Here is an 18,066-nt window from a genome sequence, read left to right as displayed (position 1 = left end):
AGCATAGAAATATTTTCAAATGACACAGTGTCATATAACAAACATTTATGACATAAAACACTTAAAAACATTAAGGACTTAATGATTATGGTTTCAATGTATTTTCAAATAAAATTATGTGAATTGCTTCATAACAATATTTGCAATTCATCCAGAGAAAAAGCATATTGCTTTAATTCTCCCTATCTTGAATTCCCTTTCTTTTTTCTATTCTTTATTTTTTTTTTTTTTGGTATGAAGTAGGGGGAGGCAGGTATTTGTGATCTTTTTCCAAAGGCTTCAGATGTATATTGAAAAGAAAACTGTTATTGGCACTTAGTATTTTCAGAATTCTATTACAGCTGTGATATAATTGCCCTCTGAGCTGGTGTTTAACTCCACAGACTGTGGAGACATTTATGGTGATTTAACTAATCTACTGTATTGCAACATCACTGAATCAGACAAGAAAAGATTTTCTTCTTACAGGTTTTGGTTTTGTTTGTTTTGGGTATTTCGGCTCTTTTCATAACTTACAAAAGAGAGAGACTTCCCAAAAGATGGGTAACTTCAGCATCTACAAATTCTTTATGTCACTTTATAAATCCTTAATAGTACAAATTGATGGTTCTGGCTTTGATTCTTTTCAGTGCATGGGAAATGTACTGTTGTAGTTACATACTGACATAATCATTTGGCTGATTAAAAATTAAGGCTGTGTCCTGAGAAAGGATCTATTGTAATAGCTTGATCTGCATGTAGAGTAAATTAATCCCCTTCCACTCCCCCAAAAGTGAGGTTTTGGATTTATCCTTGGGAAGAAGGCTGCAGTTTATGTTTGGGAAAAGATTTAATGTGTTCTAATAGCCTTAAACACATTTGTGATTAACTCTGGGTAAGCCATGACTAGGAAATAATATATGGGGTGTAAATACATTGGTGTAGCCATGATGTATTAGTTTATAGAAAGCAGCAGACTGAACCTATGTGATATGGAGCTCAATATAAGGTGATGAGTGTAAAATCCAACTATAGCATCTTTATGGTAGCACTTTCAGTACAGGTCTGAACTACACTAGAACTGAAATTTCTATACTTTGTAGTCTCTTCTTAGGCTTGCTCACAATGTGGTGATCTTAGCTAGCAAAACCAAGCAATCTCTGCTTGACAGAAGAGTGAAACAGAAGAGCTTATATCCTGGACATCAGCCAGACCTACACTGTAGAAATTTCCCCTTCAAACCATCTTCTCTTTCTTTTTCTGGAGCAACTGCTTTTATGAACCATGTTTTCCACTCAGCAAGTCGATGACTACCATTTTCTAACCTTCTCTCTGGATGAGAAGAACTCAGCTGCCCTCCTTTGTTAATTAGTAGAGCTGAGATTGCCCCATCGGTTCTGAAGTCCTCCAATACACAAAACTTTATATCCTGCAACATCTTTTTTTGTGACGAACGAAGAGTGTACTGATTCTCTTTGACTGATTCTATGTTGTTTGCTTAAATCTGAACTTTCTTTTGTGTAACTTCTAGCTTTGTGTATGTAGCTGTAATTACCTGCTTTCAAAGGCTTATTATGATGGGAGAAATCTTGAGAGTTTGCTTTTTGTCACACATTTCCTTCCTCCTTATTAGGCCAGGTCCACAGCTGTTTTGAGGACTTAGTGACTTAAATGCACATGGGATCTCTCAGTAAAAATACTGGCTTCTTAATCAGTCTTTGAAAAGCCAGTATTTTAGTACCATGATATAATTTATTTCTTTCTCAGTTGTCCATATAGACAAATGTCAAATAGACAGACTACAGAGATTTGTATTTCAAAAACACTGCGAGCAGATGGAATATTAAAACATCTGAGACTAATCTGAAATAAAAGTCACTATGTAATTTCTATGAAGGTGTTTGTTCTCTCAGTTACAGGGCAGTATTTCATTGCCAGAAAATGGTCAGTGAAACAATTTGCTGACTGAAGGATATACTCTCAGAAAGAGAGAGTTTTCTTCTTAGCACTTAACTGAGACTTAAGATATATGGTTTGAGTCTCCGAATCCTTTGCGAGTTTCATTTGTAATTTTGGTCATTTATTTAATTTTAACAGTTGATAGTTATGGTTTCTCAATTGTTAAATGAGTGTAATAATATTCTACCCAAATGATATGAGGGGTAGAGTGTGTGATGTTATGACCCCATAATATATATGATATGTTGCGGTATTTAAGTGCTAGGGAGGCTATGTAAATATCACACAATCAGAAAAGGTCCACTGTGCAGGAATTTGTCTTGAGGACACAGCTTGATGAAAAAGTGAGTGGAGGTTGTATAAAACCACTGGAGAAGGTCAGGTAGAAATGGAACCTGGTTCTTGTTGGGAGCCTTTACATGACATTCTCCATGATATATCATGCACTCTATTCACCAGATGTCACACCTCAGCCCTTCTGTTATCCTGGTTTTGTCTAGGATAACGGGGACTAAGATGTCAGTGCTGCAGACAATGTATGGCTGTAGTCCAAATTCAATTTATGACAACTCCAGGATGATGAAGTTATTGCATATCAGAGATGAAGTCTCTGGAGTGTCAGAGTGATATCACTATGTCAGTTTTGTTCTGAACACGTTTACAATATAATTATTATTACAGAGAGTTCATAGGAACATACTGCTTTATGGAAGCTATGATTGTGGCCTGTGTTATAAGACTTGACTCAAAGTTGAATGTGTAGAAGCTGGGTTTAATCTTAAGAAGTTTGATTCACTCATGTCTTCTGTGAAGTATTATGTGAATTTGCAACTTTTTCCTGTGTGATGCTTAAGAAGTCTGTGAATGACTTATGATATGAAGAATAAACACAAATACATTCTCTTCCTTTCCTTATCTATCTTGTGACAGGATTCTGCTGGTTCTTGTAAAACCTTTGAAATCTCCAATAAGAGAAGCAATCCCAACATTTATTCCCTTTGTAATCTACTATATAATGGGCATTTGTTATCAAGTTGTTGAGGACTATCTCAGTGCATGCAGTGAGGGAAAATGTCTTTGGTGTATCTTACATCAACTCCAGGAAAGGGACCACTATCCTTTGGCACTGCCATGGTAAGGAATTGCATGGAGCTATCTAATTAGGAATTGGAACATTACAGAAAACAGAATTAGACTGCCTATATCCATTTGCTGTGTATTACTGTCATACCTAAAATTGCATGCTTGTGGAAAGAGTCAGAAATATATGTCATGTTTAAAGGGTTTTCATTTAATTAGCAGTCACTTCACTTGAGGATGCATATGAAGGCCTTGTTGCTAGTATTGTTGACTGGTGGTTTGGGTTTCTCTTTCTCTCAACGGAGATCTCAAGCATTCATAAAGGGCTCAGTGAATATATGCAATAGAAAAGTGAATATGAAGAGAAAGAGTGACTGTTTGTTAAATCCAGTTCTTTGAAAAGTTAAGTCTCATTTAGCTCCTCAGTAGAAAGAAATGGCTGAAAATCTGTTTCATTTGAATTAAGGAAGCTGAGCATTACTGTAGCAACTTAAGAAAAACCCTCTTGACTTCCTGGAAACTGAAAGAATTTTTTTTTAAGAAGTAATTGTCTCTGACATCACTAAACTGAGTAGTGAGTTTGCGAGTGGTTAGTTTGGGGTAACAGAGGAAGCGACTCCTTCACAGATAAGCAGGCAGTGCAATGTATGTGCCTAGTTATTCTCTTTTTTGGTTCAAGTTTTGCTGAGAAATTCTTTTGCAGACAGATAACATTTATTTTGCTTTCCAGAAACACACACATGCTGTTTCATAAGGATACGCCTGATTTCCAGAAATAACCATGTTTTTGTGGCTTAAACTCTTAGCATTTGGCGTTGCATTTCTGAGACAGGATGCCTTTGTCAAAGGTAGGTAGCAATTGATATTTCTTTCTCTCATTTTGATACCTGAATGTCTTCTGTAGCAGTAAAACAAATGAAAAGCTTTGCAAAGTGGAGAAATAACATCTTTGTTCAGAAATTAGAATACAACTGCATGCAATGGTGTCAGAACCTAGATCAGGAAGACTGATGCGCAATATACAAGGCTAAAATGTCTTCCGCATGATCATACGTGAGAGTTATATGAATCATTAAAAAAAAAAAATTGTAGTTGTACTTGAAAAAGAATACATTTAGATCTCTTATGTGAACCTGTTCAACGTAGTCTTTCTGTTTGGTTTCATCTCATGATGAAATACTTTGTTTTTCTTGTTTAAATCCTTCAAGAAAAAATCTTCCCATCCATTTTAGCCACTCCCTGATCTCAGAAACTGCTTACAGTTCCTCAAGTTTTGATTTTTACTGCAGTGGAGTTAGTAAAATATCTAAACATTGTAAGTTAATCTCTACAGTTAGGAAATTACTTATATTAATTTTATAAAATATAAATGATTTATTTTATAAAAACTGTTTCTTAAAGAGTGTTTAAAAATTTTAATTGTTTAGTAACTCCACAGCAGGTGAATTTGTTGCTTAACTTTTTAAAATTTTATAATAAAAAAGAGCCCAAGGGTTTGATCTTGCAAAACATGCTAGATGTGACAGATAATGTGAGTAGCAAGAAAGGCAATTAATTTTGAGGTAATGCTTTTATATAAAGACAAAAATGGATCTATGTTTAAGAAAATATTTTCTTCAAAAGAACATCCAGCTTTCTATGTATATGTACGTTCCATCAGTTTAGCTAGTTAATGTAATTCGGGAGAGCTGATGTCAGACACAAAAGATTTTCTCTAACATTCACCCTGAAAAGTGGCTTGAAACATATTCTGAAATGGCAGCAAATCATATGCAGGGCTGAAATCTCTTTTTCACATACATTGAATTTATTTATGCATGCTTCTATCATCATGTCACTATAGTAACTCCAGATTTATACTGATGTAAGCAAGAAAATGATCTGCCTTTAGCTAAGACAGGCATTTGAAGCCTGGGCATTAGTTCTCTTGTCCTTCAAAGTCTGAAGAGAGGCAGTACTGAATGAATCTGGTTGGTAGCTGTTAGATATTATAAGAAAAACAAGTGAATGCTGTACTATAGAGGAAAAGAACAAAATCTCTTGTTTTTCCTCTCTTTTTTTTTCTGCTGTCCTACTTTCCACTTTATAAGTCTTTCTGAGACTTCCCACTGCTCCCTTTTCTCTGGAAAGGGCAGGTTGCTGTCTGCTCTTTCAGCCACCTCTGCAGTCAGTCCATGTGTTAGCTAACAGAGAGGGCTGGAAGACAGAAAGAGGGATAGCAGTATTTTATTTCAAGTAATAGTTATTTACTCTGTCCACACACAGTAGTCTAGCTTGAGCCAGTTCCTCTCTATGTACTTTTACTAAACAGAAGACCCTAAAAGAAATGATAAGTTCTAACTCCTCTCTAGAAGACTTAAAGTGATTAATAGTCTTCCACTGTAGTATCAAATACTCAACCTCACAGACCTTGTTTTCATCATGTAGTTTAACACAGAGATTGATTCTACTGTCAGGGTGACAGAACCGTTATGCTTCATCTTTGCTGTGCAGATTGCTCTGCCTTGTAGCTCTGGGCAGCTGGGTAGTCTAGGGAGAGGTTTGTTAATGGAGGAGCAATGTTCAGAAAAGGTGGTGTAGGCTTTGGTTTTATGGCACTTGTTAGTAAGTGTTGGGTGGGCTTTGGGACTTTTTTTGTTATTATTATTATTATTATTATTTTTATTATTATTATTATTATTCAAGATCCTATTGCACCTAATGATTTTGAAGACCTGACAGGAGAATTTTTAAGGTTGACTTCCACCACAAGCTCAGAAAGTCTATAAAATGTCTCTAATTTCCTGTAATCACCAAGCCACTTTTAAGAGCATCAAATTACATTAAAACAAACAAACAAGTTAGAATATGTAAATAAAAGTTATGTATCCATCTAGTTACCCTGGTAAGCAATAGACGAGTAATATTTGTGGATGTACCTATACATACCAATATACGGTACCAATAAACACCAAACTTGGAGTCTGATCTGTCCTTGTAAACCTTTGCGCTGTTGAAACATCCCCTTTAAATTCACCAGTGTTTTGTTTGCTATTTGTCAGTGCACAACACCTCTACCTACATAGAATAGCTATCTTTACTAAAATCCGTAGTTGCCAGAGGCGTGCTTCTTAAAATCTTTAGTGTAAGATTGATAACATACATTTTCTAATATCTAGGCTGAATTCCCAATCAAAAAAGTTATGCTAAGATACCTGATACAATGCGTCAATTCCTTCTTTATGCAAAAGAACCCCCAAAACATCCCCCCAACCCAATAACCTTCCCCAAATTGAAAAACAAATAAACCCCCCTAACTGCAACACCCTCCCCACCACCACCACCCCCAAACAACCACAGAAAAGAAACCTTTACTTCTATTTAGAAAAAAAAAATGCTTGTAGGATAAGCACTTTTTTTCCCCATTAGGTCATTAATTCAGGTTCGTCCCCCACCCTCCACTAAAATATCAGCAATTCGAAAGCTTTCAAAAGCCTTCACCCACTTCTGAGCCACTTCCTTTACTTCAGGAAACTCAGTAATTGCTTGATAGTTTTGGGTGTCACTTTTTTTATTTCAGAAGTTAAAAGTACCAAGCTTTGGCAGGCACGCAAAAACCAAGCTATGAAGTCTCTATGCCCAACAGCTGTGAAGGTTTCCACCTGGAAGTGTTAGGTTTTCTTCAGAGACATCAGCATCAGTATAGCTTATCCTATGGCTTTGACTTTCTGTGAAAAGCTTTTTCATGGATTGGTCTAGCCCTTTGGAAAGAGTCTGGTAGACTGAATTTTTAAGTAGCAGAACTTAGTAATATTGGCTCATTTCATGTGTAGCATGAAGGATGAGGGGAATTGCTCTGGCAAAGAGGATAGATATTAAGGTAGAAGAAAGTCAAGTGAAGACTTTAGAGTACAGCCTCTGGTGTTTTCCTCTTATGGATACCCCACTGCAGGTTCTGTTTAGGACAGTATCGTTTTGTTTTGGTTTTAGTGGTGCACTTAAGGCTTTCTGAAATCCCCCAGATTCCTGCACTTGGGGACCTCTCAGTCATTTGAAACAAATGCCTGCTTTTCACATTTTGCACAGTGCCAATACTTCATTCAAAATCAACTGAGATGGAGAGTTTGTGTATGCACAGAGTTGCAAGCAGTCCTGCTCACTTCCTGGGCTGGCCAGACACAAGCCAGTTCTAAACTGGAAGCTGTTCAGTTTTGTTATGGTGTTGTACCCAAGCCACCAGCAGGACACATGCTAATTAGAGGACATCAGCAGCACACTAACATAGTTACATGGTTTCTGGACTAGAATTAGCTACTGATTTGGACCAAACATGTCATTACCCATTCACCTAGACGTTCACAAACATAATAAGCAGATGGCTGAGTTGTTGATGGGGTATATTGATTATAACTGCAGATAGGGCAGGAGACATTGGTTCTGGACTAATGGACTAGTTTACATCGTATGGAAAATACATTTGCTAGTCATTCTGTATTCACTCACATCAGTATATTGACATATTGAGAATGTTTTACCAGTATAGACCTAAAGCCACAGAGCTTCCATGCAGAGACTCTTGGTGGCATGGTATGTTGGAAACCACTTCCTCTAGTTTTATATTTAATTTGGTGAACTTAAGTTTATATATTTAGGTTCTGAAGAACAAATCAGTAGTGAATGGGTTAGAAACATTGCATATATAATGAGATAAGGCAGAAGAAGTTGGGAGAGGAAACAGGATGAAGCGACTTTTCGAAATGTTCTTAGTACCAGGCATCGAGCTCTGTTCTTCTGACTCCTGTGACCTATCTGCAGAACTGCCTGCCTCCCTGGGAGCATGTGTATGCATTAAAGAAGCAGGCAGTCTCTATGCTGAAATTGTGAATGCATTGTATATAGTGCATGAAAATTATCCTGTTTTCTTTTGCTGTGCAGCTGCATTGTGGTATATACTGTACCATGCTGGGAGCAAGGAAAGGAGAACAGCAGGCCATGAAAATGTTCTGTCCTCTGTTTACATTCTTGATCTAGTTTTAAGAGTTAATATTCATAAGCATACATCTGGCCCACCAGGATGGCAGAGCACGTTAACCCACAACGAACTCTGCTGTCATGGCTTGACTTCTCTTTGTACTCATTCAGCTACCTCGTCTAGAGTTAGCTTGTCTCTGCATTACCCACGTTTGCAGCACAGACTTTCCCCAGTCATTCCCCTTGATTTGGGTGGCTGTTCCTCCTGTGCTGCTAGCCCTGGGGCTGCGGAGCACAGGGGTGGCTGCAAGCAGGGGCACCCGAGGCGGAAGGGGAACAAGAGGCACTGCAGGGAAGTGTCATGTGCTGGGCAAGGCTTGCGAGCCTTGAGTTCAGCTCTTCGCGGCTGTGAGTGAACTCCTTTCAAACCCTAAGAAGAACTTGTGCCTTACAGGAAAGCCACAGCTTGGATAGGGCTGGACTGGATGTCTGTGCCCTGCTCGGGCCGGCAGGCCCTTTGAGCTGGCTGCTGGGGCCGTGACTGCCAGGGAGACAGTGGCTGTCCCTGCTTTCTGCATCAGTCACCTGTATTCATCATTAATAGTATATAACTAGAAATCAAGCAGTTATTTTAGGCAAATTTATGAAGTACTGAACATCCGATACATTTTTGGGGAATAGTGTGCTCTCTTCAAAGCTCAGTTTAGGCCCTGAGGCACTTCTGTGCAAAAAATGGTGAAATGTTTTAAAGAGGCAAAACTTTGACTTCGTCCTGTAAATATCAAGATGAAAATAACAGATATGGATGTGCAAGCTGTTTTTATTTTTTTCCCCTTCAGCTTTTACTGTTCTCTCAGACTGTTGTACTGTGTGTCCTCATCTATTTCCAGGCAATCCATACACTTGCAAATAAATCTTCTTCACTGGTGTTTCAGTTAAGTGTTACAGCATTTTATCTATTTCCAGGCTTCTTTCCCTTTCAAGTAAAGCAGTTTGGGGCCTTCAGTGCCAGGATTTTAGAAACTCGCTGTGAGCACTTCAGTGCCAGCTTATATTATCCATAGTGTTGTATAGCTAACAGGATCCACTTTTCCTTTCTTTTATACCAGTACTTTGCAGTACTGTTCTTGCAGTTATTCCCCCTGTGTCAGTGCCTCCTCGGCTAGCCTGCTTGCTTAGGTTTCTATTCTCTAGTTTCAAAGTCTTTTCTTACAATCTGCCTGTTCTTCATTCCTAATCCCACTGCCCTGCACAGAGCTCTAGAGGTATCTTTTGTTGTGCATGAATGACTTTTTTTGTTGTTGTAAAACTGTGGACTCCATGGAGCAGTATTTTTAATTGCCTTTTGAAATACATTCTTTTTTCTGACAGAAAGAGAAATAATCAAACTAGCTCTCTAACAGAAAAATTAAGCCATACAATGAAGCTTTCTGTACAACATATAAGAAAATAATTTGTTAAATGAAACATACACTTTCTACATGAGCTGAAGGATTTTACACTCAGGAAAATGTAGTACAATACAGACCCTCAGCTGAGACAGTACAAAACTATATGACTAGTAAAGCCTTTCCAGGTAATCATATACATTGCAGAAGCTGTGGATGGAATATTTAAGATAGTATTAGTCTCTGAACTGTTTCTGGATGTTTGTGAGTTAAGACATATGTAGGTAGAAAAAAGAGTAAGATAAACGGCAGAGCATAGTCAAGCTTTTAGAATAAGATCTGAGACAAAAGTTGGCTTCAGTCTAGGCGGTCTCAGAAACTGATGGTGTGAAGTGTCAAGTCATTTTCATTTCTCCTGATCTGTTTCATCATCTGTTAAATTGAAGGTACTAATGCTTACCTTGTTGCAAAATGTAGAGTCACAGTTCCTTAAGTATTCTGAGGGATGCTTGTCTCTTGCAGTCCGTAAACTACCACAGATAAATCTGAGGAAACTGGTTGTGTGTTAGAGTATTTTGAAAAGTGTATCTGAGCAAAGAAAATGAAAAGTATGAAACAAATTACTTGTGCATCAATTTCTACTTTGTTCTCAGTCCTAAAGCACAGGTGGTGTCAATGGGGGAGCCGATACTTTTGTGCTGAGTAAGAACAACTCATACTGTGCTTAACTTCAGCAAATCTGAAATTCTCTAAAACACGATCACATCAACTGTAGTCTCCATTTTAATGAATGAGGAGTGAAATAACTGAAGTTTGTCAGTGAGTCCTTGTGAGACATAAGAACAGGACTGCCACGTTTTTACTTGCAGTGTCTGCAGATGAGATGAGAAGGTGTGTTAAACAGATCATTGCTGCAAAAGTCTTCATGTTACAAAGCATCCTCCACACTTAGGGGTAAATAAAATAATGAGCTTTTCTAGTAAATTAGGTGTGTTCAGAATCTCAGTGGTAGCATTTATAACTGTAAACCAAGTGTTCTAGAGAAAGGCAGACCAAGCTGACTCTGTCAGCATATAGCTTAAAACAATATGCTCACATAATTGAAGGAAAGAAAACCAATGTTGCTAGTGCAGCAGTTTAGTTAATCTTTTTGAAATAGACCTCCAGTTTCCAAAATGGATGCAAAATTGCATGCATATACACCTTAGAGAAATCTTTGGGGTTTAATGAGTTTTGGATAGTGTCTGGAGGATTTCTTTATTCATATCATTCTTTCTTGGAAGAATTTAAATGATAATGAAACATATTTTTTAAATTATGTGTAATTTTTTTTTTTTACTTGGTCCCTGATGGCAATGAGAGATTATTGCCCTAGGTTTCTTGTAAACCATATACAAGTTCCCTCATCTCCAAATACTGTGTGTGAATGCACATGCCTGTGCCATGTATCTGTGTCCACGAGTGGAAGTACAATATTTATGATACTTGAGACTGCCCAATAAGCACATGAAAATACTTGGCCTTGTTTGCAGTTTTGGTAATGTGTATGTACTTAACTGTGCTGCTTCAACAGAACTGAAAGACTTTTCTACATCTTCCACACACCTGCAGTCTAATGTGTTAGTCCGAAGTATGAAATGTGGTTGAGGTTTGAGGGAAAGATATGAAACAGCAGTAAGAAAAACACGTTAGTACAATTTAGTAGCACTTCTGATTTTCCTGTCCTAGTCTGCTAATCAAATGACTTAGAAATAGATGTTTCTGAGAGCTGCCCGATACAATCACTTTGGAAAATGTTAGGAATAATAATAGCTTAATCCAGTGTCAATTTACATACTTACAGTTTGAAAAGTTTACAGCGGAATGGTATTGAATATGAGGGAGGCAGCTCAAGGAAATTAATGTGAGATCTATAAAGAGTTATTTATCCTTGATATTAATGGATCAAGGTTTTGTATACTTAAAGGTTTTGTAATACTCTGAGGTAAAATTTATAAATGCCAGTGATGTTTGGCCTCCTGAATTTAGTACTTTATACTTTTCTGAAAATTGGCCAGTTAGGCCATGAGGATTTGAAGTGATAAAATAGATAAGTTTTAATTCACAGTAAGATAGTGCAATTTCCAAATTATGGAAATGTCATCTACAGATGCCTTTAGAACCAACACAAGATGTATTAAGTTCATTAGAAATCATAGAAGAGTTCAGGAAAAAAGATCCCACAAACATTCTAAGATTCGAGGATCAGATCATTCCAAAAACTAATAAAAAGCGACAGCTGCATTTGTCTTTCTGCTGTAGTTAATGCTGTGCTTAAGGGCCTGCTAAGATGCAGTTTTGCACCACCCTGAATAAACTAGCAAGTGTTTGGTGCAGTAGCTGATTTAAGTTTTTATGTTAATGTTGGGAAGAGAGCCATTTACAAAGTGGAAGTGATTCTGCTCCAGAGATGTCAACAAGTGTGTTGTCATTGCAGGAGCATGCCTTAAATGGCAAGGGAAGGATTGCTTCCAAACCACAGCTGCTAAAAGCTACTCTTCACAGACTAATGTTTTCATAACACAGAGCATGTCAGATATGCTATTTTCAGCTGCTTTCTCTACAGTTGATACTCTCTGTTTCTCTTCACAATAGAATTGCTGCTCACCTGTCTCACCTCATTGGTGACATCAGTGGAAAGTCTAAAAGAGGCTTTCAAGTGTCTTTATTTTACCTTTGTGGGTTTTTTTACTGTATTTTGCTGTATTTTCTTTGGCTTTATATTACAATAGGAAAATAACGTAATTTTTTTTAAACCTACTGGATGTCTTCAAACTGAAACTTCTGCTCTCCTGTGAGCTGTCCTGAGAAAACTGTTTGGAGGAGACACTCCCAGTTTTGACTGTAAGCTCCAAAACACTTGAGAACTGTTTTTGTAAAAGAAAATTATAAGATTTTCAGAAAACCTCCATGTGTTGGTCACTGAGATGGTGTGAAAAATTGAAGTGTGCAGCTACAAGTTAATATTTTCTGAAACTTTTTCTGAAGTTGTGAATACTGAACATTTGGAAAGTCAGGAAGGAGCTGCTCCTGTACATCCTGTACATCTTTGACTGTCAGCTGTGATAGAGTTAATTTTCTTCTTAGTAGCTGGTATAGTGCTATGTTTTGAATTTAAGATGAGAATAATGTTAACAGAGGGATGTTCTAGTGGTTGCTGAGCAGTGCTTACAGTAAGTCAAGGACTCTTGAGCTTTTCACCCCACCAGTGAGCTGGCTGGGGGGGCACAAGAAGTCAGGAAAGGACACAGCCAGGACAGCTGAACCCCACTGACCCCAGGGACATCCCACACCATATGGCATCATGTTCAGCATATAAAGCTGGCTGGGGGACTGCTGCTCAGCAACAGGCTGGGCATTGGTCAGTTGCTGGTGAGCTATTGTTTTTTATTTGCATCTCTTGTTTTTCTTGGGTTTTATTTTGCTCTCTTTTTGTTTTGTTTTGTTTTTCCATTGCAATTTATTATTTTTATTTTATTTGAATTATTGAACTGTTCTTATCTGAACCCATGAGTTTTCTTACTTACATGCTTCTGATTCTCTTCCCCATCCCACTAGTGGGGGAGTGAGTGAGCAGCTAGGTGGTGCTTAGTTGCTTGGTGGGGTTGAACCATGACACCTGTGTGTACAGTAGGGCTTAATGGCCACAGTCACGATCGAGCATTCTGGTTGAAACAGATGCTGTACAAATGTAGGATGGAATTTGTTCTTGACCTCAAAGGGTTTATGATCTGATTCTGAACATCATGGATATTTCTTAAAAAGGAATGATATAGAGGCAAGAAGAAAAAGTAATAGTAGCATGTGTGCCCAACCAAAGATCTTGCATAATCCTCTGTGCTATTTATTTCCTTTTCTGAGAAAGGGACATACAACATCTTATTTAAAGTAGCATACAACTGAGCAAATTATTCCCTGGTTCCAAAATAAACTCTCCTACATAGGTCCATGTATTGCAGGTCTTACATTGTGCTCTTATAACCTTCTTTATATATCAACTGATGAACATATTCCTGGAAGATAACTCTTAATGATAAAACAGCTTCAGGTAAAAACTTATGGTGCTCCAAAGCTCCTCTCTTGCTATATAGAAAAAATAAAAATCAGGTCACATACAAAGGCATTATATTTATTTGTTATATTATAGTTATTTTCTCCAGCTGTTTAATCCTTTCATTAACATATTGCATTCTCTCACCAGTGAGTGAAATATGGTAAACAAACAACAGAATGCGTAGATGATATGTTATAAACACACACACACGTTCATTCTCTTGTATGGGAGAGTGTATAATCTCACCCCACTGATTCTCAATTCTTGTGGCAGATACTCTGTGAGAGATGAGCTGATGTGAACAGCATCTGTATATGAAAGAGAGGGGACCACATTCTGTTCAGTTTAGAAAATTTTTATGTTACATTCAGCATTCTCATATCTAAGTGCTCATAAATAGTAATAACAATAATATATTTTGACCTGTAATTGACCTAACAGATTTATTTAGATTGAAAAAAAAAATCACACTATGACTCTTTTCTCTTGAAAAAAAGCAAGGAGAAAGAAATACAGAACTTGTCTTCAAAGATGCACAGGATGACATCATGTCTCCTGAATATCAACAGGTGAACTCTGTAGACACAAGCTCTGCAATTAATTCAAGTGTTACCTTGATCCATATTACAGTATAAAATATTTTTTTAAATATTTATTTAAATCTCTGGAGGGAATTTTTTGTTTGTTTGTTTGAATTGGTTGTGATCCTTTGCTGAGTTGGACTTCAAGATCATCAGGACTTTGGGATTCTAGATGGCTGCAAGTTTGAGTGAAAAGGTTTTGTTGTGAAATGCTAAGGGCTAATGTGAATGGCTGTGTTTGCTATTAGAGTAGCTGATCATGGGATGCAGTTGTGAGGAGAGTTTTGAATGAAGCTGATGTATTTGTAATAACTGTTTAATAAAAAAATCTATCTGTTTTGTTAGCTTGTCCTTGTGGCAATGAGCAACCATAGGTAGCAGGAAACAGGTATGTAACCCTACATCCTTTTTAAAAAATCACTTCAGATCTTTACGGTAGTCTTTGAAAAGCACTGCAATGACTGATAAGAGTGATAAATCTTCTGATTTATGACCACTGTCTGATCTTCACAGTGTTAGTGGATGCAATCGGTCTCTTTAGTGAAATTTTCTGTAGTTATGAGAACCAACATTCAGAGAAAAGTTCTGATCAGATACGAAGTCATATGAGGGGAGATCAGAGTTTTGAAACCAGGAGTCAGGATGTGATGGTATGGCTATTGCTACCCCAAAACATCAGAGGAAAGATGGTAAAACTGGTTTAAGAGAAGAGATTGGATGCTGGGACTGAGATGGCAGTGGGGAACAGAGCAGATGAAAAAAAGGGGGAGAAAGATACAAAGAAACTGATAGAAAGCTTCTACATCATACAGCAAGGCCTGACATAGCAGCCAAAGTCCATGTGTTTCACCACTCCTGTGCTGTCAGCAAATATCTGCAAAATTCATTGAGGAAAGTCTTCTCGCACTGTCTGATGCAGAAGATGTACAGAAAATATCCTAATGCTATTGGTACTCCCTTAACCCCAAGGGGCAGATCTGAGCAAGGAGATAGACACATCCCAGTCCTGCTGATAAAGCCGGGGGACAGCAGCATTGTGCCCTTTCACACAGTCTCTAATTTTATTTCTTTTTTTTGAGGGTGGAGGAAGTTTTTAAAAACTGAGAAATCACATGTACAGAGTGACATGGAGGTTGTGAAGTTAAGTACCCAGTTTTCAGGAAGCAGCCTTGTCTCAAAATCTTATGGCAGTTTTTACTGTCACATACCATTTTCCCACTACAGGATTCTCTTCTCTGTATAGGGAATGGAAATATATTCAGTGTATTATTATATCTGTGTTGCTCAATGTATAGTTCAGGCCATATTTATGGAATTGATATTCAAACTTTCCGCAGCTAGAATTATTAGTTTCTTCTTAAGCTTTTTGATGATGGTGCTCATCTTCTGTAGCTACGTCCTACACACATAATGATTTTCATATCTGTGGCGACAAAATGATCCAAAGAGAAAATCAATCTATTGATTCAGAAAGCTTAATCTGAGACAAGCACTGTACTCTTTAAAGCACCCCTTACTTCAGTTAATTTGCAGTTTTGAAAAGTTACCACTTCTGCAAATCAGATTGATAATAATTAATATAACCTGTTAAATGCAGAGGAATTATTGAGTGCTGTATAGAAAACTTTGTATAAGTAGATTTTGTAACATTATACATGAATTCTGTGATAAGAGCTGGAATATAATCCTGTGTTGCCTAAACCAGCATTTTACTTCTTAGCTGTGAGAACTTTTTTGCCATCCCCTGCCTCACTAACTCCATGGCTCTTGCACAGAATTAGCTCCACAGGCAAAAGATGTCTTCACTGCACGCTCTGGAGTGTTTCTGTGCTGGACCAAATGAGCAGTCTGTGATCACAGAATTTAAGATCTCGGTGAATGTTTGTAAGCGTTAGGAAAGGAAAAGAACTAGGGCTTTGCACTGGCAATACAAGTGAATATTTGCCAACTCTTGAATAATTACATTTTCTTCTCAGACAATGTCTTTTGGAACAGCTTATGTGTGTACAATTTTATTATAAAGTAGTCATTGTACTCTGTGAAAGTCACATACATCTGTGACTTTCCAGGGTGTAATTCTGTGCTGAAGTTCTTCTGACAATGTAAATGAAGCAAATCAAGATTTTTCGTAGTTACTCTTCTAATATTTGGAAGAGAACTGAAGAACTAATATTGAAATTCTGGTTTCTTGTGTGTTGGTGTGGGGTTTTGTATGCTGTGTATTTTTTGTTTTGTTGTTGGTTTGTTTTTTGTTGGGTTTGTTTGTTTTTTTGTTTTTTGTTTTTTGTTTTTTTTTTTTTGTTAAAAGACCTAGTGAGGTCTGGTTAAACATTCAGTTCTTTGCAGTAGTGTAGTGCTAAACCTTGCCAAATTCCTGCACCTCTTGACCAAGGGAAACCTATTCATAGCTGTCTTTCCTGCTTACTTCTGAAGATTGCAGTTGTTTCTATTGTATTTATGACCATGAAAGTGACTTGTATTGTGCTAGTGTTACCATTATTTCCATATTGGTTTCAATTATTGGTATCAAAATAGACATTGCATTTATTAATGTTATTTAAGTGACAAAGGGCTTTAAATGTTGTTTTATGAGGCGTTCCTGCTTCTTGAAAGAGGAGTGAAACACCCTTTTAAAAGTAGATATCACATTTAAAGTAGATCACATGAATATTGGTTTATAACAATCTCCACTAGACCTGTGTGACATCAGGAAATGAGGAATTACAATTTTCAGAATGTGTTAAGTGTCAGTTCAGATGAAGTGCAGTATAATTCCTATCTAATGGAGCATAGAATTGAGATGGAAGTGAGAAGATCCTACTGAAAAACATTGTGCTGTATCTGTTTTAAGCTGTAGCTTTTATTTTTATATCCTTAATCAGCATTAACATTTGCAAAGTGGATGTTGATAGGAAATTTAAGTGCAAAATATTGCATAGAAATATTTGACATTTTTGCTCAGGTGTAAGAGATGTTTGAGGAGAAAAAAAAAAGAAAACTCATTTGTTGACTATTTCAAGTCTATGTTAAGATGTCAAGCAAGTTTTATGTTACTGCTGTAATGCCAAGATAAGAATTAAGTAATAAAAAAATATTTTGGTCTCTTTAGGCCACGTTAGAATCCCTGCAGCACAAACTGATTTCAGTCAAGTTTCTTTGTATTGTTGCTGGAGAAGCTGACAGATTACTTTTTTTATGGGTATAGTAGACTTCTTGAGGATCACTTAGGCTCCTAAATCCCTTTTATGTTTTGGAAATTTTGAAGCTTGAAATGGCTTACAGTGAATGTGCTGACGTATTAATAACCTGTAATAGTAACTGCAGTCCTGAAGCTAAAACAAACAGCATGTTTTTTTTCCCAATAAAACAGAGGATTTCTTTCCTATGTAAGGAGTAAATAAGTACTGAAGGCATGATCACCATTTTATATGTTAGTCTAAAGAGGATAAAAACCTAATGATTTATCTCCAGCATTTCTTCAATGATAGCATGAAGAAAGCTTTTTTTTTCTTTCTTTTTTTTAAAACTAGCACTTGGTGTCCCATGCTTCCTATCTCATACTTTCTGATAGCTGCCAGAACTACTGAAGAGCTTAGCTCTGCTGTCTAGTTAGCCACTACTGATTGATATGCTGCTTGGTTCCTTGTCTTCTGTCACCAACTCTGAAGCCAGGGAAGAGCTGGATTGGGGACCCACAGTGGAAGAAGCTGTGGAATCTGATAAGATTGTAATTCTGAGAACACTTATAGTTTTGGAAATGGTATCCTTCATTTTCTTAGTGATTATATCTGATTCATTTTGAGGGAGAAGCACTAACACTCTTGAATTGATTCATCAAGATAGGTAACATCTTTGTCTCTAGATGAGTATGGAAAATTACCTGACCTTTGATGGATATTTTGATAAAAGGAGACACAGGCCTAGGCTGAGTTTCCAGGAAGTGTAGGCAGAATACTATAATTCTTCCACTTACAACAAAGATTAAGGGCAATTCTTGAAGGGGTGGGGGGAGGAATTCTTGCTCAGAGAAGTTGCT

General features: G+C 37.2%; 1 protein-coding gene across 3 annotated transcripts in view; it reads left to right on the top strand.

Annotated features, from left to right (window-relative positions):
• Window positions 1–2,893: 2,893 nt before the first annotated feature.
• PTPRC (protein tyrosine phosphatase, receptor type C) overlaps window positions 2,894–18,066 on the top strand; it is a 64,678-nt gene continuing 49,505 nt past the window's right edge. For 2 of the 3 annotated variants that reach the window (XM_026853370.1, XM_026853368.1), the window contains exons 1-2: window positions 3,631–3,663; window positions 3,749–3,866. In XM_026853370.1, coding sequence (XP_026709171.1) covers window positions 3,800–3,866 — 67 coding nt within the window. In that variant the 5' untranslated portion in view covers window positions 3,631–3,663; window positions 3,749–3,799. Of the gene's footprint in view, window positions 3,073–3,630; window positions 3,664–3,748; window positions 3,867–18,066 lie in introns of those variants that run through there. The other variant, XM_026853369.1, reaches the window with a different exon arrangement.

This window comes from Athene cunicularia (genome assembly GCF_003259725.1).
Source record: "Athene cunicularia isolate RWA chromosome 8 unlocalized genomic scaffold, athCun1 chr8_part1, whole genome shotgun sequence".
Classification (NCBI taxonomy): domain Eukaryota; kingdom Metazoa; phylum Chordata; class Aves; order Strigiformes; family Strigidae; genus Athene; species Athene cunicularia.
This window is presented reverse-complemented; position numbering and strand designations above follow the sequence as displayed.